We start from the raw sequence: 26,373 nt of genomic DNA on the forward strand, positions 1-26,373 counted from the left end.
GGGGAGGGGGAGCAGAAAAATGAATTTTCGAGTATATGAGCCAGAGTAAATTCTCTTAATCAACTGTGTTACAAGTTCTTTACAATATGTTGTTTGTTTTTATATAAATACAAGGTTGATCATTTGATATAATGTTTTACATCAATTATTACATATCTTACATAATGCCTCCACCATTGGATTATAGCAATGAAAATAATAATCGCACACCATTTTCCTCTCCTTCCACACTAGTTGATGCACAAAATTGACACTTTGGTTTCCGGCGAGGAGTTTTCATTAAATTTCTTCACTTCAATAACCAAACATGAAAATAGATGTGTAAGAGGAGAAAAAGATCGTATCGTTGTCATTTCCCACTACAATTAACTTCTAGAAGATCTCATAGGCTTCAAAGAGATCCATAGTACCCTTCTTCCTTGGCTGTCTGGAACAAGTTGAGACTCATATGATATGAGCCGTTGGTATGCCATAAGTTCAAGTCCATACTAGCCAATTGTTACTTTATTTGAGAGGTGCTTAGCAGCAGTGGCTACATTCCACGCCTCCGGTCCATCCTCCGGCCTTCCGCTCCTCGAACGCTTCGTCTCTCCATGGAAGCAACGGGACAACGACCTCAACAAGGACATGAACCAACTCGCCTTGTTCTCACTCATGGTTTTGATCTTAACTTGGCTTTAAAGGAGGCTTTCAAACAAGGAAGGCAGGAACTGATGGGGTTGTGTTTCTCCTGGTTTTGTTGCTGCTACTTGGACTTCTATCTTTGCTTTATATATAAATTCTTTTTCTTGGAGCTCAAGTTGTGACCGATGTCTCCCATCATTTCTCGGCAAGTTCCAGGAACCCAAAGATTTTCTTGAGAGGCAAACAAAGATTAACCAACAGAACTTCAAAACCCATTTACGTATCTTTCTAAGGCCCCACATCAACTTTGACCAAGAAAAAAAAATTGACCAATACTTGAGCAAGGAGAAAAACTCGTGTGGGAGCATTCAGAGCACGCCAATGACGTCAGCAGTAGAGAAATTCTCGCATAAACATGATCTTATGTATTCTAGTCTCACTCGACCCCAAGTTGATTCCACCTGATGTGAAAGTTGTCCTAGTCAAGCATTTCTACACAAGTTTTTTCTCTCGAATGAGTACGGTAGGTAGTGGTGCACACTTTATGACGAAGATATGCAAAGAATTAATTCAATCGCCCAAGACTGACAAAGACATTCACCCTTCTGCTCGACATACTTCAATACTTGTATCAGTTTGAAGCAGAGTAAAAAATCTTCTGGAAAAATTAGAGGTTTCCTGAAAGAGATCATCTAAAGCTATACTTTCATGGAGAACATATTAGCTTACATCAAAATTGGCTGTGGGGTTAAATAATGACTTTATTTTACCTAAAAAGGGTTCAAAGATGGACAAATTAACACGTGGTCATTCCTGTTCTTGAACCACGGTTAGGAAGCTTGCATTCCGTCTTGAAACTGGCATCGAAGATGATTCCAAACTTGCTTGGATCATAGTAATGAAGCTATCTTTTTATGTACAGAACTGCCGGCAATTGATGCCACTCAATCGGCCTCACTACCGTTCTCCACCCTCAAGCTCTTCTTGATCCTCCAACTGAGTTTCTTCTTTGTTGCTTATGTCTCCATTACCACCATCATGATCTCCATTATTTTTCCGGAAGAACAATCCCGATGAGGTGGAGTCGTCTTCATCTATAGTTTCTTCATTTTCCTTGTCTTTTGACTGCAATGTCAAATCATTCTCCATCCAAGCAGGGCAATAGTGCACAACTCCAAGAGCGGAAAGAACTTGAGAATGACTAGGAGTTGAAGCATGAGGTGATGACGTGGCATTAATTGATTTTCCAGCAGGATCGTGCCTTAAGCAAGAACATTCCGGGACTGGATGAGAAATAAAAGACAGCGGTTTTGATCTTGCTGAAGCTTCTATTAATCCATCAACTAATCTCTTCCTCAAATGCTTGCGTACTGACATCAGCCAAGTATGGTTTGCATGGTATAGATGGTCATGAATTTCATGTAAAAGCTTGGCAACTTCTTTTCTGCATTCAGAAAAACACAAGAAAGAATTTTTAAGAAAACACAGACAATCGTCATCATCAAGGGAGCAACTGAATGTAGCAATTCCTCGCACACCTATGTCCAGATAAAAGTACGTACCTGTCTGGTCGATATGTCTTTGATTCAGCTGATTGATAGAGTCGGTGTCCCATTACCAAGCTCGCAAAATTTGGGTGTCCCTTACCATCAATATCGAATCCAGGGATAAACACATCAGCTTCAACGCATATCACATAATCAATTGCTTCCCACAGAAGTTTATGAGCATTGGTCCTTAATTCGATAACTGTACTATCAGGCTCGTTATCACTCTCAGCCACCCAACCCCACCAACCTTCAATGTTATAGGATTTGGGCCTGGCCGGGGGTGGTGGAAGTGGGCGAGGGCGTGGGCCTGCATTTTTCCATGCTTCCATTTTCATCTCTTCCTTAATCATTGGTGGACTCCTGGGATTGCGATCAACAAGGTTAGTTTCGCGACCATACATCCTACCAAGCTCCCACGGCATGCTGAGGGAAGTCCTATCAACAACATTTTCAAACATTGCACGAAGAGGGATCAATGTCCTTTGGCCACCAAAGATTTCTCCCCCCGAGACATATATTATTGTGTCCCACAAGTACCCATATGCACGAAGAATAATACCAATCTGTAGCAATCCAAGGAATATACACAAAAGGTTCAATAAGAGGTCATTTCTTATTAAAGGGTGTAGACAATATTTTTCTTGAGATAATTCTGTGCTAAATAAAATTGCAGTGTATATTAGAACCTTGTAATATTCACTCCATCGTTAGGGTGCTGTTCTGATTATGATCATTAATTTTGTTTTGTAGCCACATCATATCTTACCTCTTCCGGCATCAGTGGGCAAGAACCTTTAAGGCGCTGTTCTGCAGAATTCACAGAAAGCTTTCCCTTGACAATTCCACGTTTTAGCATCCATTGTCTTTTGTGCTGAATGAGTTCAGTGTGTACATCCTTTGGAAGACAAACACATGCAAATTAAACGCTATGAAAGAGTTCCAAAAATTAATTTATCATGCAATCGAGGGTCAAATGCCATGAAAGGTTCGAAGCAAATACCTGGAAGAGTTCAGCACAACCATGAAATGCCAAAGCCTCCCGGGTCATTCCAGGGTCAAATGCAATGAATGGCTGTCCAGGAGCCTTTAATCTAAAGAGATGGTAAATATACGTTAAAAGCTTTGGTGATGAGAAAAAATTAGATACCACATACTTAGAGAGAGAGAGAGAGAGAGAGTGTGAGAGTAGAGAGATGAGAGTGTGTGTGTGTGTGAATGGAGGCTGGTAAATGCCTTTGTAAAATTTTGGTGGCAAGTTCCTGGACCTCCTGCCGGAACCTAAGAGCATGAAAAGCAACCTTACATCTCAGCCTCTGATATTCTTCAAGATCGGGTGGCAGGATAGCCTGTATTCCATCCAAACGAGGTAGTAATTATTGTATCATCAAACCAAGAAATACAATTTTCAGTTCCGCAAACCCAAGTTATGAGTACACTGCAATAGAGAGAGCAGACACTGTTACCTGCAAGCATCCACCATCAGACACAACTAGTTCAACTACTAAATGCTTCTTCAAAACTGGAAGAACATGGTTCTTATAGTAATACGGAGAAGCAGAGTAAGGCACTTTAAACACCGGAATGTTCTTTTTTCTCCTTTGCCCTTTAAGATTTTTGGGAAGCGTCTTCACAACTTTGACGTCTTTTGACAAGGCTGCCATGAATTGGTCCTCGTTGTAGAGATAGGCAAAACTCTTAAACTGAGAGCTACATAAAAACATAAGACGCAAACAATAAGTACGAATACATCAACTTTAGGTCATGAACAAACCAAACCGATCCAAAAAGGCAAACCTGATACCCTTGCTGCTCGTGGTTGATTGGATCTCAGGAATCACTAACGTTGCATTAAGAAACCGAGAAACCACAACCACATCACATATCTGAAAAATCAATAAAATGCTGCAGCTGTAAACTTATAAGACAATTGAATACAATGAAAGGCTATTCATACATGACTGATGACACCCTTACCGAATTCCTGATCTCATGAAATCCGCCTTGTATCCTGACAAAGATAAACCCATTGGTATCTGGACCGGGATCTGTGACACAAACACATTTCACTTTAGAATGATTCCATGTTTGTTCACATAGATAATTAAACATCCTTTCAAGGTTTCAACATTCAAATTTTAGACATAAAGCATATCCTCCTGGGCCGTAGTAATCACGATTATAATAACAATGATCCATCTAATCCGAGGACCCCACTGGTTGTGTTAAACCTACAATCCGACATAAAGTAAGAATGTAAACTTTCTTTTTCTTAGGAGAAAGAAAGTGTTATCCTCAACCTTTTGGTAACATTGATTCTGCAGAGAAAATCCTTAAACCGAAATAACCGTCTAACAAAAGCCTCCAGAAAGCATTAAACCAATACAGAAATCACTATAGCAAGATGAAAAGTAGGCTAACCGGCATAATGTCCTCTGGGATTTGCATTCGGTTGCAAAGATTTGAGATGCCGAACCGGACCCCATAGCCTTCTATACATTGGGCTCTGCACTCCAAAGTAGAAGGATAAGTGAAGCTGATTTCGGAAAACCAACAAAATTGATACGGAAACACATAATTGATATAAAAACAAAAAAAAAAAAAAGGGATCCACACTAAATTCACAAACTCAAACGAAAGCGACATCAGAAAACCAACAAAATCGATTCCTATATATCCTGCCTGAATTTTCCAAAATACCAAAGAAAAATTCCCCAAAAAATCAATGTCACCAAAGCAACACTGATTACCACTTTTAGAGCAAGAACAAGACTTTCCCAGAAGAAAACAACGAAACTGTCAAAACCCAGAAACAGAAACACACTCAGGAGTCAAGCTCCACAAAAACATGAGAGAGAAAGTGAGAGGAGAGAGAGAGCATTTAAGCAGAGCAGACGAAACTTGAGAAAGATGAGATCTTTGATGGAGGGTAAGTGAAATTTACATTCTTGGAAAAATTCAAGCTTTCACCAATGGCTTTTCTGGGGAAGATTGTGATGGAGGAGTGGAACTCTGAAGCAGCAGCCCCTTCTGTGAATCTGGCCAGCAGAAAGTGCACAAAGAGAGAGATAGCTGAGAGAAACAGTCCAACCAGTCCAACCCATTTCATCTTCGACTTCAGAACCATCTTCCCCTCCCCTTTCATTGAAACCCCACTTCAGGATCGGAACCTCCAACTCCAACCAGATTTTACAGAAGCAGAGGGGGGAGAGAGAGAGAGAGAGAGAGAGAGAGAGAGAGAAGGGGTTTTGTTTGAGCAGAAGGAAAAGTCACAGAGAGACGGGGAGGGGAGGCACGTGCGGCACGTATGTTGCTTGAATGTTTGAGTTGACTGAGAGAGACCAGACGCGGCATTTTATTACATTAAATATTTGATGTTTTTCATAAATCTCTGTCTAGTAATACCCCACTCTCGACTATAGCGCGTGTATAACACCTCCGGACCCAATGGGAAACGAGGGCATGAGGGTGTAGGATAAGCAATGGAGAAGTGTTGGATACATCCGGTGATGCTGTATGATTGGGAAGCAATGTGGGATGGAGTTGGAGTTTAGTCACGTGCGGTAAAGGTTGTATCTTTTTGTCATGAGGCTTGTGGGAGGTTTTGTAAGAGCAGCTCCAGCAGGAGCTTCAGCCCGAGGGACAAGCTGAGAAACAGGGCTTGAATGCCCGAGTGATGAAGCTCAACGTGTGCTGGCGAGGGAGCCTAAGCAGGCCCAAGGGAGAGGTCCGTGGATTTGTGCCGACCTGAGCGCTCGAAGGTAATATGACATGGACTGACATGGTGTTGGGATGCCATCATTCTTTCGCTTTGGCTCTTTCTCTATCTTTTCTCACAGAGTTTTACATAAGGTTTTGGATTTAGGTTTTCTCTGAGGAACGGAGGAGAGCAAAAGAGGAGGTTGCGTGGAGAGATCTTATGTTGACTAGCTTTGATTTGGTGGTGTTTGGGGCTCCGTCGAAGCTTTGGATTTTAACTGCTGCTTGCTCTACCATCTGCTTTATGCTTCTATGCTTTTTCCGGTAGAGATTCAACCCAGTGATTCGACTTGTTTCGATGAATTTGAGACCAAAAAGTATATGGGTTTTTGGTTATTTTCTCTAAATCTTTGTTAAACCCTTGTGGGTTTTTCGATTTTGGGTTGATTTTTTTATTTTTTATTTTTAATTTAAATCTTACTAGTTGTTGTTGAAATTTGCAGGATTTGTTTGGATTGCAATATTTTGGGGCTTTTCATATAAAAAATAATAATATTTTATTGCCAATTACCAGGACTATTCAGTGTAGGGTTGGAGATACAAAATGCAGTAACTGTTTATTAAGGGCAATTACTATTCACTAGGTGGATAGCCCTAGGGGGCCTCCACCACACTGGAAAGCCCTAGGGGGCCTCCACCACACTGGAAGTGTTCTAATAGGAGACGACTCCGCCATTTTTGTGACGTCTCGTGTTAATAAAACTAAAGATATGTAAAATAAATAACATAATGCAATTTTTTATCGTAAAATGTTAACCGTGACATAGTACTCGTATCATATGTAAGTCATTTTCTTGTAATAGTTGGTATTTGTGTGAGTATATGTGTGGATTATAAATAAAACGGTGTTTGTGAAAAGGAAAGAAATGAGCCTTTGGGTGGAAGGATGAGGTGCGGTTTGAAGAGTAGGAACTGTTTTGGGGTGGGGCAGAATCAATGGAAAGTAAATGCGGTTAGAAATTCTTGCTTGACTATGAAATTTCAATAGGGGAAGAAGAAACAAATGAAAATGAAGTGATGTCGACAAATGAAGAAATTTTTAAATGCAATAAAAAATACGGTTTTTTGTATCTATATTATTCGTCATGTAATAATAATATCTATAATCGACTACTCATCAAAATCTTTGAGTAGGACTGGCATGAAAGTGTGCAGATAATGCCATTACACGGGAATCTCGATTTTGATAATAGTGCTTGAGAATTCGGGGACTTAAAAGGATAAGATTTTATTCTTCTTTTCCTCCCCTTTCTATTTAAACGGCTCAAGATTTATTTTGTAAAAAGATAAAAAAATAGAGAGAGAAAACAAAAATGAGAGGAGGAGAGAGAAAAAGGAAGAAGAAGAATCTCAAAACAAAAAAAATACCTGTAGAAATGTATAATTACCCACAACCAAAGAAGTAATAAATGGTAGTTTTTTTAAATAAAAAAAAAGTAATAAATGGTTTTACTTTGGAGAAATTTTTAATTGTGATGGGAATACAGATGGTACATCACATGTTTTTATATAAGTTGTGGAAAATTTTATTTTTTAAGTTATTAACTTTTTAACACGCATATCTCATCATTTATATGGCGACACGTAATGATCTATTATGATGGTCACACTGAAAAATCCTTTTTTATTTTAAGGTTCAAGATCCTTCTCGGGACCCACCGCTACACAACCGCCACGCGTCGGCAATCGCAAACTCTCATCCAGTCATCCTTCGCTGCAATTGGCCGTCGGGGCGCGTAGTAATCACACACACGAGAATCACATCAGATCAACGTCAACATCAAACGAACCAGGCAACCCCACGTGGCGCAATCAGCGCGCGCATAGTGTCCCTGCCCGTACTTTAAAAAGCGACTTCAATTATTCGTTAAACCCCTTTCCGCTTCTCGCGAGAGGGTGGTAGAGGAGAACTCCGGGGAGAGTGAGAGAGAGGACGAAACTGTCACGGATTTTGAGGTCCGATCGATCGCCGCCGTCGATATTTGATCGTATCCGATCTCCAACGTCCGTCGGTCTCTGATTCCCTCTCATCTCAGCGGCGGTGGATCTCCGGTTAGGCTCCGCCGTCCGGTTCTCAATTTCGCGGTCTCCGGTGAGTCTCGCAAGTTCGCTTTTTTTTTTTTTTTTTTTTTTTTCTGAGCTCAGCATTAGGAGACACAAGTACTTAGCGAATTTTACAATTTCGAACCCCGATTAGCCTTTGAATCTTGTGTTTGTGTTGGTACTGTAAATTTTATGATCAATTTCTATGAATTTCATACTTGCAAGTAGTTTTTCTTATACAAATTAAACGATTACTGGAAATTTCTAAGTTACCGATTTTGGAGGAGAAATATTGAAAAAAATAAAATAAAAAGTGAGAAGCTTCTGGATAGGGGAATTGAATGGACAAGAAATTGAAATTGGATTCTTGGGGTTGCATTTTTGGATTGAAAGTTCATGATGCAGACTGTTTTTGGTGATTTGAATTTTCGGAGAGGAGAGTTACGTTGTTTTTCCCTTATATGTAATTTGTATGTATGTATTATTGGGCCACCAAATGATTGAATTTTGAGATAGTTTTATGTATTTAAAGAAGGTTTATCTTTGAATTTCGTTTCTTTGTGAAATTTCTGTTTAATGAAATAATTTAACGGATATGATCTTTTGGAATGGCCAGCATTATCTCCAATGTAGAAAAATTTGCAAAAGTAGGTGGCTTCTTCGATGTAGCTTTTTCCAATGTGAAAATCGCAGTTGTCTTCTACTTGGTTTGATTATGATTGTTTACGGTGCAAACATTCTCCGTCAATTGGTGCCGGCGTTTGAGATTGGCGTCTGCTTGAGAGAGAAGCTCTCTTCTGCTGCCGCTGCCTCTACTGCCGGCATTGGAACTTGCCATTGCCACTTCTTTGATTCCTTGCATGTCTCCTGAATTGCATAAACCTGTACATAACCAGATGGCAGTTGCAACCTTCAAAGGACCTCTTAATGGTGAGTACCATGGGGATATGAAATTTGAGAGAAGAAATTCTGGCAAGAGACGTGTTTTTGTGCAGACTGAAGCCGGTTCTGTTTTGGGTATAGAGCTAGATAGGAGTGATAATGCACACACGGTGAAGAGGAAATTGCGGCTTGCACTTGATGTCCCAACTGATGAGAGTTCATTGGTATGTGGTGACATGGTGTTGAAGAATGATCTCAGCATTGTTAGAAATGATTCTCCTCTTCTTCTCACCAAGAACTTCTTGCACAGAAGCTCCTCTACCCCATGTCTTTCACCTACCGGGAAGGATCTTCAGCAGAGGGATCAGAGCGGTCCAATTGAGGTACTGGGATACTCGGATCAGTTTGCCAGAACAAAAAAGCTGGTTCGGGATATTGTGAAGGCAATAAGAAATGAGATTGATCCCGTTCCAGTTCACCGTGGTCTTGGAGGTGCATATTATTTTAGAAATTGCGATGGTGAAAATATTGCTATTGTGAAACCGACGGATGAGGAACCTTATGCTCCAAACAACCCGAAAGGTTTTGTTGGGAAAGCTCTTGGACAACCAGGTCTCAAACGTTCAGTGCGGGTTGGGGAGACAGGATTTAGAGAAGTTGCAGCATTCCTTCTTGACTACAACAATTTTGCTAACGTCCCTGCCACTGCACTTGTGAAAATCACGCATTCCGTTTTTAATGTTAATGATGGAGTGAAGGGTAATATGCATCAAAATGGAAAGCAAGCAAGCAAGATTGCATCATTGCAGCAATTCATTCCTCATGATTTTGATGCCAGTGATCACGGGTTTTCTAGCTTCCCTGTTGCTGCTGTGCACAGAATAGGGATCCTAGATATCCGGACTCTTAACACGGACAGGCATGCTGGGAACCTTCTGGTTAGAAAGCTTGATGGTGCTGGGAAGTTTGGTCAGGTGGAGCTTGTACCCATCGATCATGGCCTTTGTCTGCCCGAAAGCTTGGAGGATCCATACTTTGAGTGGATACACTGGCCTCAGGCATCAATTCCTTTCTCAGATGATGAGCTTGCATATATCGATAAACTTGATCCTCTGAAGGATTCTGATATGCTTAGAATGGAGCTACCCATGATTCGAGATGCATGCCTACGCGTCTTGGTTCTTTGCACGATTTTCCTCAAGGGAGCTGCAGCTTTTGGCCTCTGTCTTTCTGAGATTGGTGAGATGATGAGTAGGGAGTTTCTTGGTCATGAGGAGGAGCCGAGCGAACTTGAGGTAATATGCATCAAAGCAAAGAAACTGTTAGAGGAGGAAATATCTTATTCTGAACAGAAAGCAATCAAGGAGGAGGTTCAATTTGACCTAGACTGTGGGGAGGAGCTGGATTTGAGTCCAAGTAAGGAAATGAAAATGGAAAGTGAAAGGAATTGCCCTTTTGGACCAAAAGGTGGAAACAGAAGATATACACTTACCAAACTAGAGGAGAGTGCGGAGGAAGACATTGAAGGGCTCGAAGATAATGAATTACCTTTGAGGATGGATGAATGTGTTAACGTGGTGCGGGATCAGATTCCAAATGTTTCGAAGCTGTCTGCTTCATTGAGAAACATCAGCATTGGGGAGAAGAGTTGGCGACACCTGGGTTCAACGCAGAAGAATGGCTACTTGGCTGGCATATCATCTGGAAACAGGAGCGTGAATGAGCAGCTGCATGTGAGCAGCAGTTTTGTGAAGCTAGCGGATATGAACGAAGAGGAATGGATGCGGTTTCTTGAGAATTTCCAGAGGTTGCTGCGTCCTGCTTTTGCTAATCGCAAAGCGGGGAATGCGGGTCAGAGGCAGAGACAGAGGCTAGGGACTTCATGCCAGTTTTGAGGCCGTAGTTTGTTAGATAAATAAATCGAGTGAAGAGTTCTTGTAAGGTTCGATGCTTGGTGGTGTTATTTTATCTGTTTCAGAAGTTTTTTCGCGGAAAGAACTGCTTCAAGAGCCTGAACTACCCTTTGAGAGTCGGCCAATGGAAGGCGAGAACTGTCTTTTCGTTTGCTTTATGTTTTTAACTTTCAGGCTGTGTTGGCTTCTTGACTTTGTGTGGAGAGTGAATAAATTTGTTTCAAGCATATATATATATATATATATGTATCACTAAGACGGGAAAATTCTACAATGTTTTGGTGTATGATATTCAACGTTAAAATGAACAGATGCAAGCTCAAAACTGGAAACAAAATTCTTCTTGTTCATTCAGTTACTCTTTCGTTCACGCTCGCTATTCTACTCAGCTCCACCTGCTGAACTTCTATTCGGCTTACAGCCCTTGAAAACTCTTCACCTGCAAAAGACATGGTATCTATTTTAGCGAGACGCCGCTGTTTTATCTCAATATAGCCTGTGACACTTCTGCTATGGAAGGCCGCTTTCTCGGTAATTGATGTAAGCATTTGTGAGCAACTCTAGCTAGCATCCTCACTTCTTCGATGTTGCATTCTCCAACCAGTTGCTTATCAAGTATTTCATCAACGCCATCTGGAGCCATAGCAGCCTTGGGGGAAAGTGGAAGTAAGTTTAAAACAGTTGGGCAACAAAGTAACCGTAAGAATAAATATGTTTTGCAGAGTGCAAGGAACTCACGAGATTAATGTATTCCATCAAGTTCTGGTGAGGGTGGATGGCTGTAATTAGCTCAAATATAATAATTCCGAAACTGTAGATGTCGCTCTTCATTGTAAACTGGTTTGTAGATATGTATACTGGATCTATGTAGCCGTAGGTACCTTTCAGACCAGAATTCCGACCATCATAGACCTCTTCCTTGGACAATCCGAAATCAGCAACCTGTTAAATGCACCGGAGAAGGCAAGGATAGAATGACATGAGCACATAAAGAACATAACTTTCACCATTGACTACCGTGCATGTTGATCCAAATATACCAGATTACCTTAGCTCTCAACGACTCGTCTAACAGTATATTAGCAGATTTTAAGTCACGATGTATAACTGGTGGGACCGCCTGTTAAAAAAAACTTCGAATGAATGAGATGAACGAATGAACCTGTCCGGTAACAACATGAGGATACACTAAATATCATACCCCTTCATGAAGGTAATCAATTCCATGTGAAATGTCAAGAGCAATTTGTAGCCGTTCATCCCAGCTCAAAACCTGTTGTTCTTCACCTACATGAACGTAGAGCAAGATGATTCTCAAATCAACCGAAATCCTTCCTGATATAAGTTTTAGTCTAAGGTTTGAGGAACTGAAACAAGAAAAGACTGGAAGATGTCTCTAGGTCTAGGTCAAATCAATGAACGGAACCTCTGAGTATGATTTAGCCCTCAATCAAACTTAATATGCTATTTCAATGTATATGCAGAAGATTCTGAGCTTACTGTACAGAAGGTTTGATAAGCTTCCGTTACTCATGAACTCGTAGATTAGCATACGCTGCCCTTTATCTACACAATATCCTACTAGATTCACTAGATTCCGATGATGCAGTCTTCCTAGCAGAGATACCTGCAATAAGACCATCGAAAAATTAAAAACTCAATCTGCTTCAAGGGATATAAACCTCAAGACAAGTATCACAGATAGTACGATAATTAGGTTAGCAGATTGTTGAAATTTTAAATTCTACTTGTATTATTTTCGACCAAAGGGCAAAAAGTTACGTTATGGTTGCGAATTCTACAATATATGTCAGAGTATTTTTATATCAGCTCTGTAGGCATGAAGGAAAATTGTCCACCACAAATCCTACTCGAAATATACTTCGTGAGTCTTTACCTCTGTTTGGAACTCTTTCTCTCCCTGCTTAGAATTCGAAGCAAGGACCTTAACAGCTACTACCTCTCCAGAAGGCATTTTTGCTTTATAGACCGGACCAAATGAACCTTGTCCCAAAAGTGTTGTGAAATTCTGAGTAGCTTTCTGTACATCTCTGAAAAAGGTATCAAGCATTAGATACGCCACGTATCATAGGATCTCATTCCAAATACCTTACAGGGACTATAAACCTAATAAAGAAACCGCTTCCAGAAAATGGAAAATAAGAACCATTACAGCAGTATGTAACTTTTGTGTAGCTCAAAAGGTTTGAGCTCTTGCAGAGTTTAGAAATTCATACTTGTAAGAGTATCTATGTACGCCTGATGCAGAAGCAAATCGATCTTTGCTGTGATGACTCCACCAAGAGAGTGGAGAACTTTTTTGATGGTTCTCGGGTCCTTGAATAGCTTTGGAAGTTGAAAGAGACGCACTATAGTCAGTGGTTGTACTTAAGCCATTTGTGCGTATAGGTAGAGTGGTAAGACTACGCTCATTAGCACATTGTCGTAGACTAGTACGCTTTTTATACCACCTTATGCCAAAAAATATGAGTACAGCAATCAAAATTCCGAGGGCTAGACCAACAGAGACGCCAATGATAACAAGATCAGTTTGATGAACCATTCTTTGGTCTCTTCTGAAATTCTGGCAATGAGAACATCTTGCAGGGCATAAATGCCACAGGTTATCTGCCATAGGATCGGCAAACACATTAATGAACACTCAATTCCTTCTCAAATATTGTACTAACATCACAAGTTGAGTTCAGAACACAGTAATTTGAATGCCACAGACATCTCTAAATTGAGATGATGACTGCAAGTACAATCAGTCGAGCACAAGCAATGTGATCGAAAATCTTTATTTTCTTACCTTGCCCGATTCAAAACGGAATTGGACGCATTTCCAAAATTTAAACTGTACAACCTTTTTCAGGAGAAATAACATGTCCGTGAATATTATGCATAAAAATTGTATCTTGCTTGTTTCACTAAAGATATAAAAAGCACTGCAAGATAAATCCCTTTTTTATTTTTCCATTAACTGCTTTATTTGTTCATATGTATGCTGAAGATCAATGGCAGAAACTTATTTGCATTAAAAAACGATAATTCAGCATACACACACACATATAACATATAGATGTGTGTAAATATACATATACATATACATATATATATATATATATACACACATATCGAAATTAACTACCAAAAACCAATTTTCCCAATTCCCACAACCCCAATTATATTACATGCTCTATCATCAAAAACCAGGACAAACCCAGAAATCAGAACCAACCCAGATGCCCAAATAAGCAGAAATTCACAAAGTCAAGACTGACAGAGGCAGACCCATCAAAGTTGACGAAGAACAATCACATACCTCACCAGCTGAAAACCCAGTAACGAATTCTGATCCATTTGTTTCTTTGACTCTGATTCTCTGAACCGTTATTGCAGATACTGGGTCAAGGTTGACGACTCAAAGGGCAGTGACCCAGTTGAAGAAAAATAGAAAAACTGCAGAAAAAGAAAGAAAACTGAAAGCAAAAGCCACAAACAGGCGTCCTAGTAGGACTCGGAGTTGATGGAATAAAGGAAGGACGCGGTTTTTGACGGGCTTAAACTGCTTGAAACCGGTTTGGTGGGGCGATTAAAAGGAAAATATGAGTAAATAGGTGGGGAAAAATTGAACTAAACCCAACATAGTGTGCAGAAAGCAAAGCCGGTAAAGTTGTAGACTTTGTGGTCGTTTTCGGCCGTACTACCAATTGCCAATGCCTCGTCAATTTTTAGATGTAATCCGCCTTTAATTCTTATGTTTTCTTTTTCGTTGGTTTGATCGTTTTGTCGCTTTGAGCGCAAGCTTTGGCTAATCTGAAGTAAATATAGGGTCGTCTAAAACTGCTTTTCAGAAAGCACTTACATTCAAAAGCAAATTCGAGGTTTGTCTAAAGCTAGTTGTGTCAATTAGCACTTGGTTATTGTATTTTGTGGAAGTGCTCCTTGAAAGAGCACCTACCATAAACTTTTAATGAAAGTGCTTTAAGATCTAGGATGTACATGTTAAGTTTTTTCTTTACCAAATATAGTTGAAAACATATTCAGTGTCAGATAAGAGCTCGTTTAGAAGTATTTTTAAAACAATTGAAAATACTTTTAGAGAAAATATATTTTTGGGTTACAAAAGCACTTCAAGTGCTTCATGAAAAAGCACCAGTTATGATATTCCTGTAAGAAACCAATTATGGTCTTCCTGTAAGAAGCACCAGTTATGTGCTTCTTGCAAGAAGTAATTTAAGTATTTTTATAGGATTCACTTGCATATTTACTAAGGAATGAACCTAAAAACAATTTAGCCAAAAACGTTTTCAACCATTTAAAAACACTTCCAAACAAGTCATAACTTATTTAGTTTTTTCAAAAGCACTTTGAAACCCAAGTGGTAAATAATATTTACTTCTATAGTCAAAATTCTACTCCTTTAATATCTTTTGTATAAATGAAAATCATACTCTCTTCCTCTCTCTAAAAAAATTTGCCCCATATTTTTACTATATAAGGTCAATGATTAGAAAGAAAACTATCTTGCATGTTCTCATGTGTAACCCCAACCTTTGGCTTCTCCAACTTAGATAAGCTAGTGGGTTATGTTATGGTAGACTGGTACTTAATTATTACAAAATTATTAATTTAGCTACAAAAATATGCATATTATTATTATTGTTGTTGTTGTTGAGTCAACTAATATGCTCAATCAAAAGCATATTTCTTTGGGTGTCTTGACATGGTCTAAGTGGGGGTTCATCGTGTCATGAATATTATTTAATTTGAATAAGAAAAGTTAGAACATTTATTAATTACTAACAATTCCACCATTACTAATGCATATTATTAACACGATGCTATAATTTGGAGATAATCCCCTTCCCCCCAAAAAAATTATTCAACTGGGATTTTCAGCTCAAGACTTACGATTCAAGAGCGAAGGAGTATGTCTCTAAGAGCTCTTTGTATAGACGTGTGAATCATGATTGATTTTAGATATTATTATGATAACATCTTATTGTATGAGAATTCTTCATGCGAAACTTACTATTACAATTTTAAGAATATTAGTTGACTTGACACCAACGCTAGGATACCCATGTAGTCATCGACATATTTTTCAATGTTTTCAGGATACAGAGATGTACAACATATGTCATTACACAATTAGATATAAAAAAATTTCATCAAGTATCCCTCTAATTATATAATAACATCTGATGCAAAGACCCATTTCCTAATCACATTGAAATGCTCTCGTAGTCATGATTTATTGCCAACCATTCAATTATTAAAGAGGTATGTATATTTAAAACAATGTAACATTCTTCGCATGGTTAGGTAGAATTGAAGAGGATTGGGTATGTAAAAGACATGACCTACCCTACTCGAGCCTTGTTTGTAGGTTTGGGTCTTGGGTGGTTGTGTTGCTTCCAATGGGTGCTTGTCAATTTATGAAAAAAGCACACATCTTAATCCTAATTCACTATACTAAAGCACTAACCATTAGCCAATTGCCATACTTGTCTGCCTTTTTTGAAATGGAAATAGGTGAGAAAGATTCTTGGGGACCAATTAGACCTGGAAAACGGATATTGTTTATCGCATTCGTATCGTTTTTGAGTCATATTCATTATTTTAATAGATTGTGTCGCGTCAAACTTATTATCTGAACGGATCGTGTCTTGCCAAAAAATTTCGTGCCTAATGTCTAAACCTAGCAAACGGGTCATATTTTTGTCATTTACATATCATACATGTTTTCTTAAAGGGTTATTAACGTGTGATTCGATAACAATTTGAATCGTTAACAGATTCTTAGTGTTGATCCAATAATGAGTCGATTAATTAACGAGTTGACTTAAAATGTGTTATTTTCGTATCATTTCGTATGGCCAAGGTACATATTACATAAGTGGATTATTATAGCTTCAATGTCCTTGTTTAGTTTCTTAGCAAGGCACTTTATTTACGCTTAATGGGTCTTTCATTGAATTAGTAGTCTTGTCAGACTCTTGGTCCTTATCCCCAAGATTAATACTAGGAGACTAAATTTGTAAATAAAATTTTGTAAATTAAATGACATGAAAGCTGATGATTAAATTATTATTTAAGCGTTGATAAACGTGCTCATTTCCTACTGATGACACGTCATTTAGTTTACAAATTTAGTCTTCTTAGCATTACTTTATTCACAAATTCGATATGAATTTCAAAATCTGATTGTCAACAATAATTTTTAGTATCACTCGTCGTACTTGTTCCAATTCATCACATCTTTTTTTAGTAAAGATTGGATGGATCATCGTACTGTTTGAATTATTTATTTAAAATATATTCTTTTATACTCTAGCTACTACTAATCTAAATAGCGGGAAGGAGACTCAAACTTGAATCAATAATAAAACCCTAACTTGCAGCATCAGTTAGTTTTGGGAGCTGCTATGGTCACATGAGATGTGAGTTTGGAGCCCCAAAATTCATAAAGTAACTTTTCACCCCCAGAAAAAAAAAGAAAACTCAAAACAACGATCACAAGTTTGCTTCAATTCACTTCACTTTCCATGAGAGTTAAACAAACCATCACATATCAGTTACCATTGCATGTACCAAAACTGCAGTTCCCACCTTACTAAAAGATCACACCAATTGATCTTCCTCGTGAACTGACCAATACATCAACGCACATACACACACATATATTGATATGCTACACACACACACACACACACACATACACATATAAGAGTTATAGCAGAAAAATAAGCATTGCAAATGTTCCAGAATACGAGAATGAAATCAGTGTCATTTATTTTCTCGTTCATAATTATGTTCTTGCATTTTCACTCATTGCAGATGCATAGTTTGCCAATTGCACCAGCGCTGTATGTGTTTGGGGATTCACTTTTTGACAGTGGTAACAATAACTTTTTACCAACTATTTGTAAGGCAGACTACTTGCCTTATGGGGTGAATTTTGTTAAGGGAGTCACTGGAAGATTTACCAACGGAAGAACAGTAGCAGATTTTATAGGTAATTTTTCATTTATTGGCTCTAATTTTGTACTGTGGTTTCTAACTTTCTGTTTTAATATCTTTTTCTTTCCCTCTTTCTTTTAGCTGAGTTTCTTGGCCTACCATATCCTCCCCCATACATGAGCATACGTAGATCAGCGACAGCGCTTACAGGCCTGAATTATGCATCTGGCTCTTGTGGCATTCTGCCAGAAACTGGAAGCCAATATGTAAGTTTAGGCATGAGTTAGTGAAATTAATTAATTATTAGATGAAGTTGGTTTAGTTAATTGGATGCTCCTTAATTAACATCCATTTTTGTTGGGGTTTAAAATGCTTCACTACTCTAGAGATGTTTATCTCACAAAGAAAAATGTAACGCAGCGGAATTGATAGGCAAGAGAAAGAAAGAATTCTCAAAGTATTACACAAGGTTTTTATTCACTCACAAACTTAGTACAAAATGAAACACTCAAACACTCTTAGAATCTTTGTTGCTTCTTCTTACTTCTTACTTGACACTCTCACTTCTTGCTACTTGCTCTCTTGGTTGTTACAAATGGTGTGGATGCCTTCTCCTTTTATAAGGCATGGATGGAACCTTGGAGAAACATGAAAACATCATGCTAGAGATATCTAGATAATTCCACTACCTTCCTAAGCTAGAATTATCTACACTAATCTTGTATGTTGGTGGAATCCTCACCATTCTTCTAGACTCTTCCACCAACTTGAACTTTGCTAGAATTCTCTAGCATGTGCATGGATCTTTCTTTGTGTATGGGCCAGATCAATTATCTTTGGACCAAGACAAGATTACAATTCAACAATTTTTTCATCACGTTTGCCAACAAGATCATTTAATTTTAGAACCATTAAAATCCAATTAATCACAGCTAGGCAACATGCTTGGCAGGCAAGCAAGCTATATGAGCTTTTTCTTTATCTTCTTTTTCTTGTTTTACAGGGAAAATGTTTGAATCTAAAGGATCAGATGGATTTGTTTCGAAGAACCGTGAAGTCGGACTTGCCAGGACAAATAAAAAATCAAACTGATCTTCTGCAGTACTTGTCCAAATCTATATTTCTGTTTTCTGTTGGCAGCAATGATTTCATCAACAACTACCTCGAACCTGAAGTTTTCGATACAAGCAAACGCTACTCTCCTCAACAATTTGCACATCTCTTAATGGATACAATTGCTCATCATATGGAGGTACCAATAACCGATCTCTTTTTCTCTGCTTATTCGTTACTAATTGGAAAGTATAATAAAACCATGTATAATCAAATAATAATTAGCTGGTTCTTGTTGCAAATGTCGCAGAGGTTATACAACTTAGGAGCCAGGAAAGTAGTCATGTTTGAAATTGGTCCACTTGGATGCATTCCATCCATTGCAAAAACACACAAACACAGTGGAAACTGTGTGGAAAGTACAAATGAGCTAGCCTCGATTTTCAATGACAAGCTTCGTGCAACACTTGTGAATTTAACAACCACTTTCCAAGGTTCTTTCTTTGTTCTCGGTCGAGCAAACTGGATTGGCTATGATGCAATTACAAGTCCTGTTAAATATGGTAAATTTCAAAACATAAGTTGTTCTGCCCCATTTCATTACAATTCAACATATACTTTTATTGATTTATATGTATCGATCGAGTAGGGCTAATGGATGGAAGCAATCCATGCTGTACTACTTGGGAAAATGGGACTTCAGGGTGCATTCCATTGCTTAGACCGTGCTTCGAACCAAATAACCACTTCTTTTGGGATGCTTATCATCTAACGGAATATGCAGGCTCAGTTATAGCAACAGGCTGCTTCAATGGCTCAACCGTTTGCACCCCTTTAAACATTAAGCAACTTGTGAAAATGTAATAAAGTTAATATTTGTACTCATTAGTGATTAAGATTGTTTATCAATCTAGCTAGCTCAAGGCTCTTGGTTTATGGAATCATGGATTTACTACTGCAACTAAATGTTCGCGCTTAAAGAATACAGTAAATTAAATTGTATGAAGGAGGAGAAGGACACAAATTTAACTTAATTAGCAGCATTATGATATCATTACTTCACAGAACAAGTCTAACTACAAATTATTAGCAGAGGGGCAGCTGTATGAAGGCACACTTAATGTACACAACACTACTTGTTATAGCTCCTAAGCGTGATTATATGAAAAGAAAACAAATCAATTAAAGAAGCACACACCAGTATTCTATATATAGACTAGCTAGCTATAGGGGCCCGATCACTATATAATTAAACTGGCCGGTTTCGAGATCGAGTCAGTCTCAATGCTGTGGCTCATGATTGTTTATGGGCGGTTTGCGGCGCCGATCTCTTCCCTGATAATCTTTAGTCATCAGGTTTAATGCCTCTCTTGTTGCCTTAAGAAGCCTTCTTGTTTCCTCTGTCAACTTAAGATCATCAGTTTCATCATACTTTGTAGTCTCTTCACAAGCATAAGCACTTTCCTTACCTGTAATCAGAAAACAAATAGGATTAACATCTTTCTCAATCAACCATTGAAGCAGTACGGTAACTTTCATTTTTGCATCCAAACAAACACATGTATCGCAACCTTCCTAAGCTTCAAAGCAAGAAATTCCCTCCAATATGCATATATCTTCAATTTTGAGTGCTAATTAATACATACAACTAAACTAACTTACTACCACATGATATATCTATCATATACATATTTTCAGTACAGTGCGCATCTGATAGCAACGAGATGGCAGAGATACATAAACTGATCGAAGATTGAATTACATTTGGTTTTCAGTGATTTTCTCAATTCTTATAAGCAGTAGTAGTACGAGTATTACTTTTATCATAGTCGATCCAAGCTTAAAATTTTACATATAGATCTCCCTATCCTACGAAGTCATAGTTTCCATCAGAACAACGGGCTGTACCTGAATTCGTTGATGTAGTACGGGTATCTCCATTCGGCCCAACTGCTCTTGCAGGCTCTAACTTCCTAAACACTTTGTGTGCCACCATTTTTCTTCCTCCAAGCCCCACCATCCTTGACCCAGCTATTGAAATTCCATGCTCGGTTATTTCCTGCACATAAACTTATATGGCTTAGCTTACAAATGACTAATTGGTAAGGGAACATGAAACAAGAGAAGCTCTATTTGCACTCCTCAATGAGCTTCTTGTACTCGTCTGGATTGCGCAAATATTACAAGAGTGTCATTTTGCGCACTTTACCATGAAAGTGCAAGAAACTCTAGTGCCATAAGCTGTCTAAAGAGTGTAAATATATAGTATTGCCCTGGAAGGATCGTGAGTAACAAGTACCTGTTGATCAGATGGTCCATTTCCGGTAACTGAAAGCACTTTTTTACCTGCAAAAGGTGAGTATACATAAGAACCCTCAAATACAAATCTATGAGAAATCCCAAAATCAAATTAATGGACTAATAGGAGAAGATTGAGCTATCTACCTTGATGAGCATGTATGGTAAACTCGCCTAGGGCATGCATAAAAAAAAGAAGCCCGACTACGAAGCTTGTAAGCTGTTGCATATCTTTTTGATTTCTTCCTTAACCAGTCGTTGGATTAACAAAAAGAGGGGAAGTTAATTTGGAGAGACTAATGGGGGTTTTATAGAGACCCGCGAGTCAAAGATAGGGTTTCAGTACGTACCTCGGCTGCATAAATATGCACAGAGACATGAGAGATTTTTTATTGTGCCGAAAACACTACCTGGTACGCCAAATGTATAACAAAAGTGATTAGAAATATGATTCTAACCATCTTTATTATGAGATTTGATGTACTCGACCGTATTCTCGGGACAATAAAAATTTTCTCCTCAGACAGGAACTTGGGAAGAACGCAAAGCTAAATAATCTAATGAATTAAATTAAATATTCAAAAGAAAACACTGTTTTCGGTTTTCAAAACTTTGAATGTGGTTTCACTTTCACCGTCAGTCTCAGTCTCACGAGTAAATTTTAAACGGAACCTGCAGAGTTTAGCAGGCAGGTTATTAAACGTATGATGATACATATTAAATTAATGAAAGTAACTAGGGTTTCTAACTTTTGAGCATGTCTCTCCTGCCATGCATGCTCGAAGCTAGATGAGTCACTAACATTAACCCCTACAGGCTACAGGTGTAATTTAGTATACTGATTAATTAAGTTCAGGATCACTTTGTTAGAACCAATCAAATGTTAAGTATATATTATACAACAATTGCACAAAGTTTATTTCGAATAGAAATTTCACAAGGATATAATATATATCTTACAATACAAACAATTAAGAAAAACTGAATTAATAAATCACAAAACACTGACTTGGTTAAGAAGATAGAGGCTTGCAGTAGCAATCTCCTAAGACAGAAATACGCCCCTACACCAGTGCAGTAGTTCAAATGGACGTCTATCTTGCAGGATACCACTATCTAATCCAAGTTCTTGCACACGAACTTGGATTCTTGGCGAATTGATTGAGCGTTTCTCTGTGAAATATGGAGGAAGGAAAAATGAACTTGATGATCAGTTTCTGATTTTATTGCCATATATATAATGGCATAAATTGAACAAACACAACCGTTCATGCTTATCAGTTTTTTAAAAAAAAAAAACCGAATGTAACTGTTCAATCAGTTTTATCCTTTCGGAAAAAAACTGAATCCAAAAAATCAAAAACATAACTTATGTTTTTCATCCATCCGAACCCAAGAGCCACAAGGCCCATCTTTGACAATTATAATATACACCCAAACCCTCCAAATCTAAGGCCCTAGATCCATGACTTTAGCCCGATTCATTTCAAACTATAAGTGAGTTCACTCATTTATAAAGGTGATGTTCAAAGAAGGTTTGGGCGATGTGGGACTCCAAGTCCCACGTAAAACACAAGTTCCAACACACTCTTCTCCAAAAAAAAAGTTCAGGACCACTCTGAGAGAATCAGAGATATTTCTCAATTGAGTGGGGAAGAGGTAAAAAGATCAGATCATTATTCAGCTTCAGCAATAGTAAATTCGTGTTAATTAATTGTACCAATTATCATTGGCATTGTGTAAGGTAACTAAGTGTAGTGTCAAATTTTCATGGAGATCATACTTTATAAAACTTAATAGCAATAAGAGATCAAGTCGAGTAGTCGGATCTTAGTTGTATTTTTTTTTTATACAAAGTGATGTTGAGTTTTGTGAACTCAGGATCTTGATGGGTACCAATATATGAATGTTCTTAAGTGACCGAGTTATAAGCTCTTTGCATTTAATTTATTAATTAAGCCAACCAAAACGTATGGTATCGTTTGGTATGCAGACGGGACGGACGGAACGGAATGGGACGGGACGAAATGGGACAGGACGGAATGGAACGGAGCGGGAGCAAAGATGCCCTCGGATGGAAACAAGGAGAAAGAAGACGGAGACAGAGAGGTTATAATTTTGTGTTCCACAGATGTGGAACGAGTCGTTCTAGGGGGGTGAGGTGGAACGAAAATTCACCCAAAACTCGTCCCGTGGAACAGCTCGTTCCACCCGTTTTAGGCGCACCAAACGTGAGACGGAACGCTTTGTCCCACTTTGTTCCGTCCCGTCCCACGTACCAAACGGTACCATATGAGAACCAATTTTAGGAGGGGCAACTTGAGTATCCAGACACACAATTACCCATATGGCAAGCTTACCTTTTACCAAGTTTTTCATGAAGAGAATCCCATGAATTGAACTATATAAAGGGAGAAAAAATCACAAATAAGTTACTTAATTAGCAGCATTATGATATACATCATACTTCACAGAACTAGTCTAACTACTGATTAGCAGCTGAGGCGAGCTGTATGATATGAAGTCATGCACACTTTTATTTCAGAGCACTATTTGTTATAGTTTCCTAAGCTTGATAAAAACAAAGAAAATAAATTAAAGAAACACACAGTAATTAGTAATACACCGTATTCTATATAGGCTAGCTATAGTGGACTGATCTGTAGATATTCCTAGGTGGGCAAAATTGTGAGCCTAGCCAGCTAAACCCGTACGTTTGAAAAAGATTGAGTGCTACTCAATCTCAAGCCCGTGGCTCAAAATTATGTATCGGCGGCTTGCGGCTTCCCATTCGGTGATAATCTTTATGCATCAGGTTTACTATCTCTCTTGTCGCCTTAAGAAGCCTTCTTGCTTCATCTGTCAACTTATGATCATCTTTTTCGTCATAAGTTGTAATCTTTGGAGCCTTGGTTGTTGGCCGCTTTGTCTTGAAATTTTGGGAGTGATTTGGTTTAAGATCTCTGGGAATTTCCAAACTACCGGCAGAAGTACTTTTCAATGCTGTCAGCTCCAGTGTCTTCATATCATCCTGGTTCATGTGTAAACATATAACCAAGTTAGAATCAAATTAAAGTCAAAAGTTAAGCTGTTGGAATAGGCTAGTTATAGGGTTCGAACCCTCCAATGTTCAAAAATAATAAAGCCAAAATTGGAAGTAATTCTGAAAGTTTGTGTGTGTGTGTGTGTGTGTGTGTGTGTGTGTGAGAGAGAGAGAGAGAGAGAGAGAGAGAGAGAGAGAGAGAGCTGTACTTGGTTTAATTTGTTTTGAGGTTTTCCATGGGAATTGCTTGAAGCTTTAGAATTATCCTTGCCTGCAATTAGAGAACAAGTATATAACATGAATCATGTATAATTCACCACCTTTCTCAAAACCAACATCTCAAAATTGGTTCCACAACCATTATAAAACAATATGGTCATCCCATAGTTTTCCATCCATTACTCAAATATATTGCAAGGAAGCATCAAATTAAGCAAAGAAAATTCCCTCCAACATATATATATATATATATATATATATATATATATATATCTTCTTTGAATACTAATACATACAACTACACTAGCTAGCTATATATAGCTACTACATGATATAACTATCCCACATATGTTTTCACAAGAGCATCTGACACCACAAGCCGGGGAAGGCAGATAATCTAAGATCGATCAAAGTTTTCTCAATTGTGTTTGGGAGGATGGCGTGCAGGCCCGTGATAATCAGCACCAAAAGCTACAAAATCATGATGAGAAACTTTGGAGTACTTCTTAGAACTAGTAGTACTAGTATCACTTTTATCAGGATCTCCAAGTTTACATTTTACATTTAGATCTCCCTTTCCTTCAAAGGCACAATTTCCATCAGAACTACTACGGTTTGCACCTGAATTCTTGAAGGTGGTACTAGCCTCTTCATTCAGCTGCCCAGCTGGTCTTGTTGGCTCTAATTTCCTTAACACTTTGTGTGCCACCATTTTCCTTCCTCCAAGCCATATCATCCTTGACCCAGCTATTGAAATTCCATCAACATTTGGTTCCTGCATACTTATATGGATTAGCTTATATATCAATTTAAATCATATAGAACAAGAGAAGCGCTCACTATTCACATACTCCCCAGAAAGCTTCTTGCACTTCTGAAACACAGTTCAAATAACACCATTCAGTATAGTGGTGCTATTTGAGGAGTGCAAGAAACTCTCTGAGGAGCGTTCAAGGTTAAAGTATGCTTTACCTTTTGATCAGGCAATACTGCATGTTTCCCAGTCACGGAAATATCTCCTTTACCTACACATTAAACAGGAGTGCTATAAGAGAAAATACTCCATAAAGTTCTATGCATGAGAAATCCCCAGCCCGAATATATAGAAGAGAAAAAGCTATAGATATCTAGAACATATCTACCTTGATGAGCATGTGCAGTGCTAGACTGGCCTAGGGCATGCATAACAAAAAGAAGCCCTACTACCAAGCTTGTAAGCTGTAGCGTCATTGTGTTTAGTTTCTTCTTAGCCTTAACCTTCTAGCAAAACGGTAGTGATCTTAGATTGACAACAAAAAGAGAGGAAACTTGGAGAGACTAATGTGGGTTTTATAGAGAGAGTTCAAACCCAAGTACAAGCTAGGGTTCAGACATGGACTTACCTGCATAAAATATAATTCTCGAGGGTACCGGCAGGACTTGGAAGAACCCGAAACTAATTCATTTAATCTATAAAGTATTCGAGACTCTCGTGTGCAACCAAGAAAACTATTCAAGAAGAGAGATTATATTCACACACCCCAAATTACTTTTTTTATACCTTTTTTCTTTTTTAATATTTTCTACACACCACTAACACTTAGAAAAATATTAAAAATTTAGAAGAATGTGGGAGAAGTAATTTTGGATATGTGAATATAATCTCCCTTCGAGAAAACAGTGAAAGTTAAACAACTTTTCCAGTTTTCAAAACTTTAAATGTGGTTTCACAAGTTAGTTATACATAATCTTTAGCCAACAACATTCTTCGGGTTCTTTTGGTGAGGATTCTGAGAATCTGTAAATCATGTCAATTTATGTACGATCAGTTTTATCAAGTACTATTTGTGTTTAATTTTAAATAAAATTATTTAAATTATTTCTGACCGCACAATATACGATAAACAGATACGATTCACGGATCTCTAGGATCCTCACAAAGAGAATCCAACAAGGATCCGGATTCAATCTTTAGTGGTTAACAGGCCATAAAACGTACGATGATTCATATGAAATGAAATTAATATGTATAGGGTTTTTAATT

General features: G+C 38.3%; 6 protein-coding genes across 7 annotated transcripts; 2 read left to right on the top strand and 4 right to left on the bottom strand.

The window, feature by feature from the left end:
• Nucleotides 1–36: 36 nt before the first annotated feature.
• Nucleotides 37–5,468, bottom strand: LOC103966789 (O-fucosyltransferase 27-like). The gene is made up of 10 exons (XM_009379998.3): nucleotides 5,116–5,468; nucleotides 4,593–4,677; nucleotides 4,149–4,219; nucleotides 3,969–4,057; nucleotides 3,638–3,881; nucleotides 3,408–3,520; nucleotides 3,175–3,265; nucleotides 2,941–3,069; nucleotides 2,187–2,737; nucleotides 37–2,068 (listed from the first exon to the last, which is right to left on the bottom strand). The coding sequence occupies exons 1-10, from the start codon at nucleotides 5,314–5,316 to the stop codon at nucleotides 1,582–1,584; spliced, it is 2,061 nt and encodes a 686-aa protein (XP_009378273.1). The 5' UTR covers nucleotides 5,317–5,468; the 3' UTR covers nucleotides 37–1,581.
• Nucleotides 5,469–7,794: 2,326 nt separating this feature from the next.
• On the top strand, nucleotides 7,795–10,995 carry LOC103966788 (phosphatidylinositol 4-kinase gamma 7-like). 2 transcript variants are annotated; one of them, XM_048578033.1, is made up of 2 exons: nucleotides 7,795–8,022; nucleotides 8,870–10,995. In XM_048578033.1, the coding sequence occupies exon 2, from the start codon at nucleotides 8,870–8,872 to the stop codon at nucleotides 10,748–10,750; it is 1,881 nt and encodes a 626-aa protein (XP_048433990.1). In that variant the 5' UTR covers nucleotides 7,795–8,022; the 3' UTR covers nucleotides 10,751–10,995. The 2 variants fall into 2 exon arrangements, with proteins under 2 accessions (XP_048433990.1, XP_048433989.1); XM_048578032.1 differs by having other exon boundaries at nucleotides 7,796–8,022; nucleotides 8,590–10,995.
• Nucleotides 10,996–11,034: 39 nt separating this feature from the next.
• Nucleotides 11,035–14,485, bottom strand: LOC103966787 (calcium/calmodulin-regulated receptor-like kinase 2). The gene is given in 9 exon segments (XM_048578034.1): nucleotides 11,035–11,255; nucleotides 11,258–11,417; nucleotides 11,507–11,710; nucleotides 11,817–11,888; nucleotides 11,970–12,055; nucleotides 12,269–12,395; nucleotides 12,666–12,819; nucleotides 13,006–13,396; nucleotides 14,094–14,485. Coding segments are annotated over 8 exon segments (1,269 nt in total). The 5' UTR covers nucleotides 13,332–13,396; nucleotides 14,094–14,485; the 3' UTR covers nucleotides 11,035–11,115.
• Nucleotides 14,486–17,533: 3,048 nt separating this feature from the next.
• Nucleotides 17,534–19,654, top strand: LOC125474406 (GDSL esterase/lipase 7-like). The gene is made up of 5 exons (XM_048578035.1): nucleotides 17,534–17,792; nucleotides 17,879–18,003; nucleotides 18,741–18,989; nucleotides 19,101–19,353; nucleotides 19,440–19,654. Exons 1-5 carry the CDS (start codon nucleotides 17,534–17,536, stop codon nucleotides 19,652–19,654), a joined length of 1,101 nt encoding a protein of 366 aa, XP_048433992.1.
• Nucleotides 19,655–19,806: 152 nt separating this feature from the next.
• On the bottom strand, nucleotides 19,807–21,368 carry LOC125474408. The gene is made up of 4 exons (XM_048578037.1): nucleotides 21,236–21,368; nucleotides 21,090–21,136; nucleotides 20,699–20,849; nucleotides 19,807–20,259 (listed from the first exon to the last, which is right to left on the bottom strand). Exons 1-4 carry the CDS (start codon nucleotides 21,315–21,317, stop codon nucleotides 20,072–20,074), a joined length of 468 nt encoding a protein of 155 aa, XP_048433994.1. The 5' UTR covers nucleotides 21,318–21,368; the 3' UTR covers nucleotides 19,807–20,071.
• A 2,234-nt stretch (nucleotides 21,369–23,602) lies between these two features.
• On the bottom strand, nucleotides 23,603–25,727 carry LOC125474407. Its single transcript, XM_048578036.1, has 5 exons — nucleotides 25,493–25,727; nucleotides 25,323–25,375; nucleotides 24,972–25,125; nucleotides 24,341–24,402; nucleotides 23,603–24,119 (listed from the first exon to the last, which is right to left on the bottom strand). Exons 1-5 carry the CDS (start codon nucleotides 25,578–25,580, stop codon nucleotides 23,832–23,834), a joined length of 645 nt encoding a protein of 214 aa, XP_048433993.1. The 5' UTR covers nucleotides 25,581–25,727; the 3' UTR covers nucleotides 23,603–23,831.
• Nucleotides 25,728–26,373: the final 646 nt, after the last annotated feature.

Source organism: the organism of the source record quoted next, unplaced genomic scaffold (assembly GCF_019419815.1).
Source record: "Pyrus x bretschneideri cultivar Hongxiangsu unplaced genomic scaffold, Pyrus_bretschneideri_v1 Contig12, whole genome shotgun sequence".
NCBI lineage: Eukaryota > Viridiplantae > Streptophyta > Magnoliopsida > Rosales > Rosaceae > Pyrus > Pyrus x bretschneideri.

What these genes read in the sequence shown, in the direction of transcription:
- LOC103966789 (XM_009379998.3), bottom strand. Translation starts at nt 5,316, where the DNA reads ATGAAAGGGGAGGGGAAGATGGTTCTGAAGTCGAAGATGAAATGGGTT. An exon ending in GTTGTGCTGAACTCTTCCAG is followed by an intron (nt 3,070 to 3,174) that starts GTATTTGCTTCG and finishes TGTCTTCCAAAG; the next exon opens with GATGTACACACTGAACTCAT. An exon ending in GCCCACTGATGCCGGAAGAG is followed by an intron (nt 2,738 to 2,940) that starts GTAAGATATGAT and finishes GGATTGCTACAG; the next exon opens with ATTGGTATTATTCTTCGTGC.
- LOC103966788 (XM_048578032.1), top strand. Translation starts at nt 8,834, where the DNA reads ATGTCTCCTGAATTGCATAAACCTGTACATAACCAGATGGCAGTTGCA.
- LOC125474406 (XM_048578035.1), top strand. Translation starts at nt 17,534, where the DNA reads ATGTTCCAGAATACGAGAATGAAATCAGTGTCATTTATTTTCTCGTTC. An exon ending in AACAGTAGCAGATTTTATAG is followed by an intron (nt 17,793 to 17,878) that starts GTAATTTTTCAT and finishes TCTTTCTTTTAG; the next exon opens with CTGAGTTTCTTGGCCTACCA. An exon ending in CAATTGCTCATCATATGGAG is followed by an intron (nt 18,990 to 19,100) that starts GTACCAATAACC and finishes CAAATGTCGCAG; the next exon opens with AGGTTATACAACTTAGGAGC.
- LOC125474408 (XM_048578037.1), bottom strand. Translation starts at nt 21,317, where the DNA reads ATGCAACAGCTTACAAGCTTCGTAGTCGGGCTTCTTTTTTTTATGCAT. An exon ending in TACCATACATGCTCATCAAG is followed by an intron (nt 21,137 to 21,235) that starts GTAGATAGCTCA and finishes CACCTTTTGCAG; the next exon opens with GTAAAAAAGTGCTTTCAGTT. An exon ending in ATGGACCATCTGATCAACAG is followed by an intron (nt 20,850 to 21,089) that starts GTACTTGTTACT and finishes GTTTATGTGCAG; the next exon opens with GAAATAACCGAGCATGGAAT.
- LOC125474407 (XM_048578036.1), bottom strand. Translation starts at nt 25,580, where the DNA reads ATGACGCTACAGCTTACAAGCTTGGTAGTAGGGCTTCTTTTTGTTATG. An exon ending in CACTGCACATGCTCATCAAG is followed by an intron (nt 25,376 to 25,492) that starts GTAGATATGTTC and finishes TTTAATGTGTAG; the next exon opens with GTAAAGGAGATATTTCCGTG. An exon ending in TACCACCTTCAAGAATTCAG is followed by an intron (nt 24,403 to 24,971) that starts GTGCAAACCGTA and finishes CTCTAATTGCAG; the next exon opens with GCAAGGATAATTCTAAAGCT.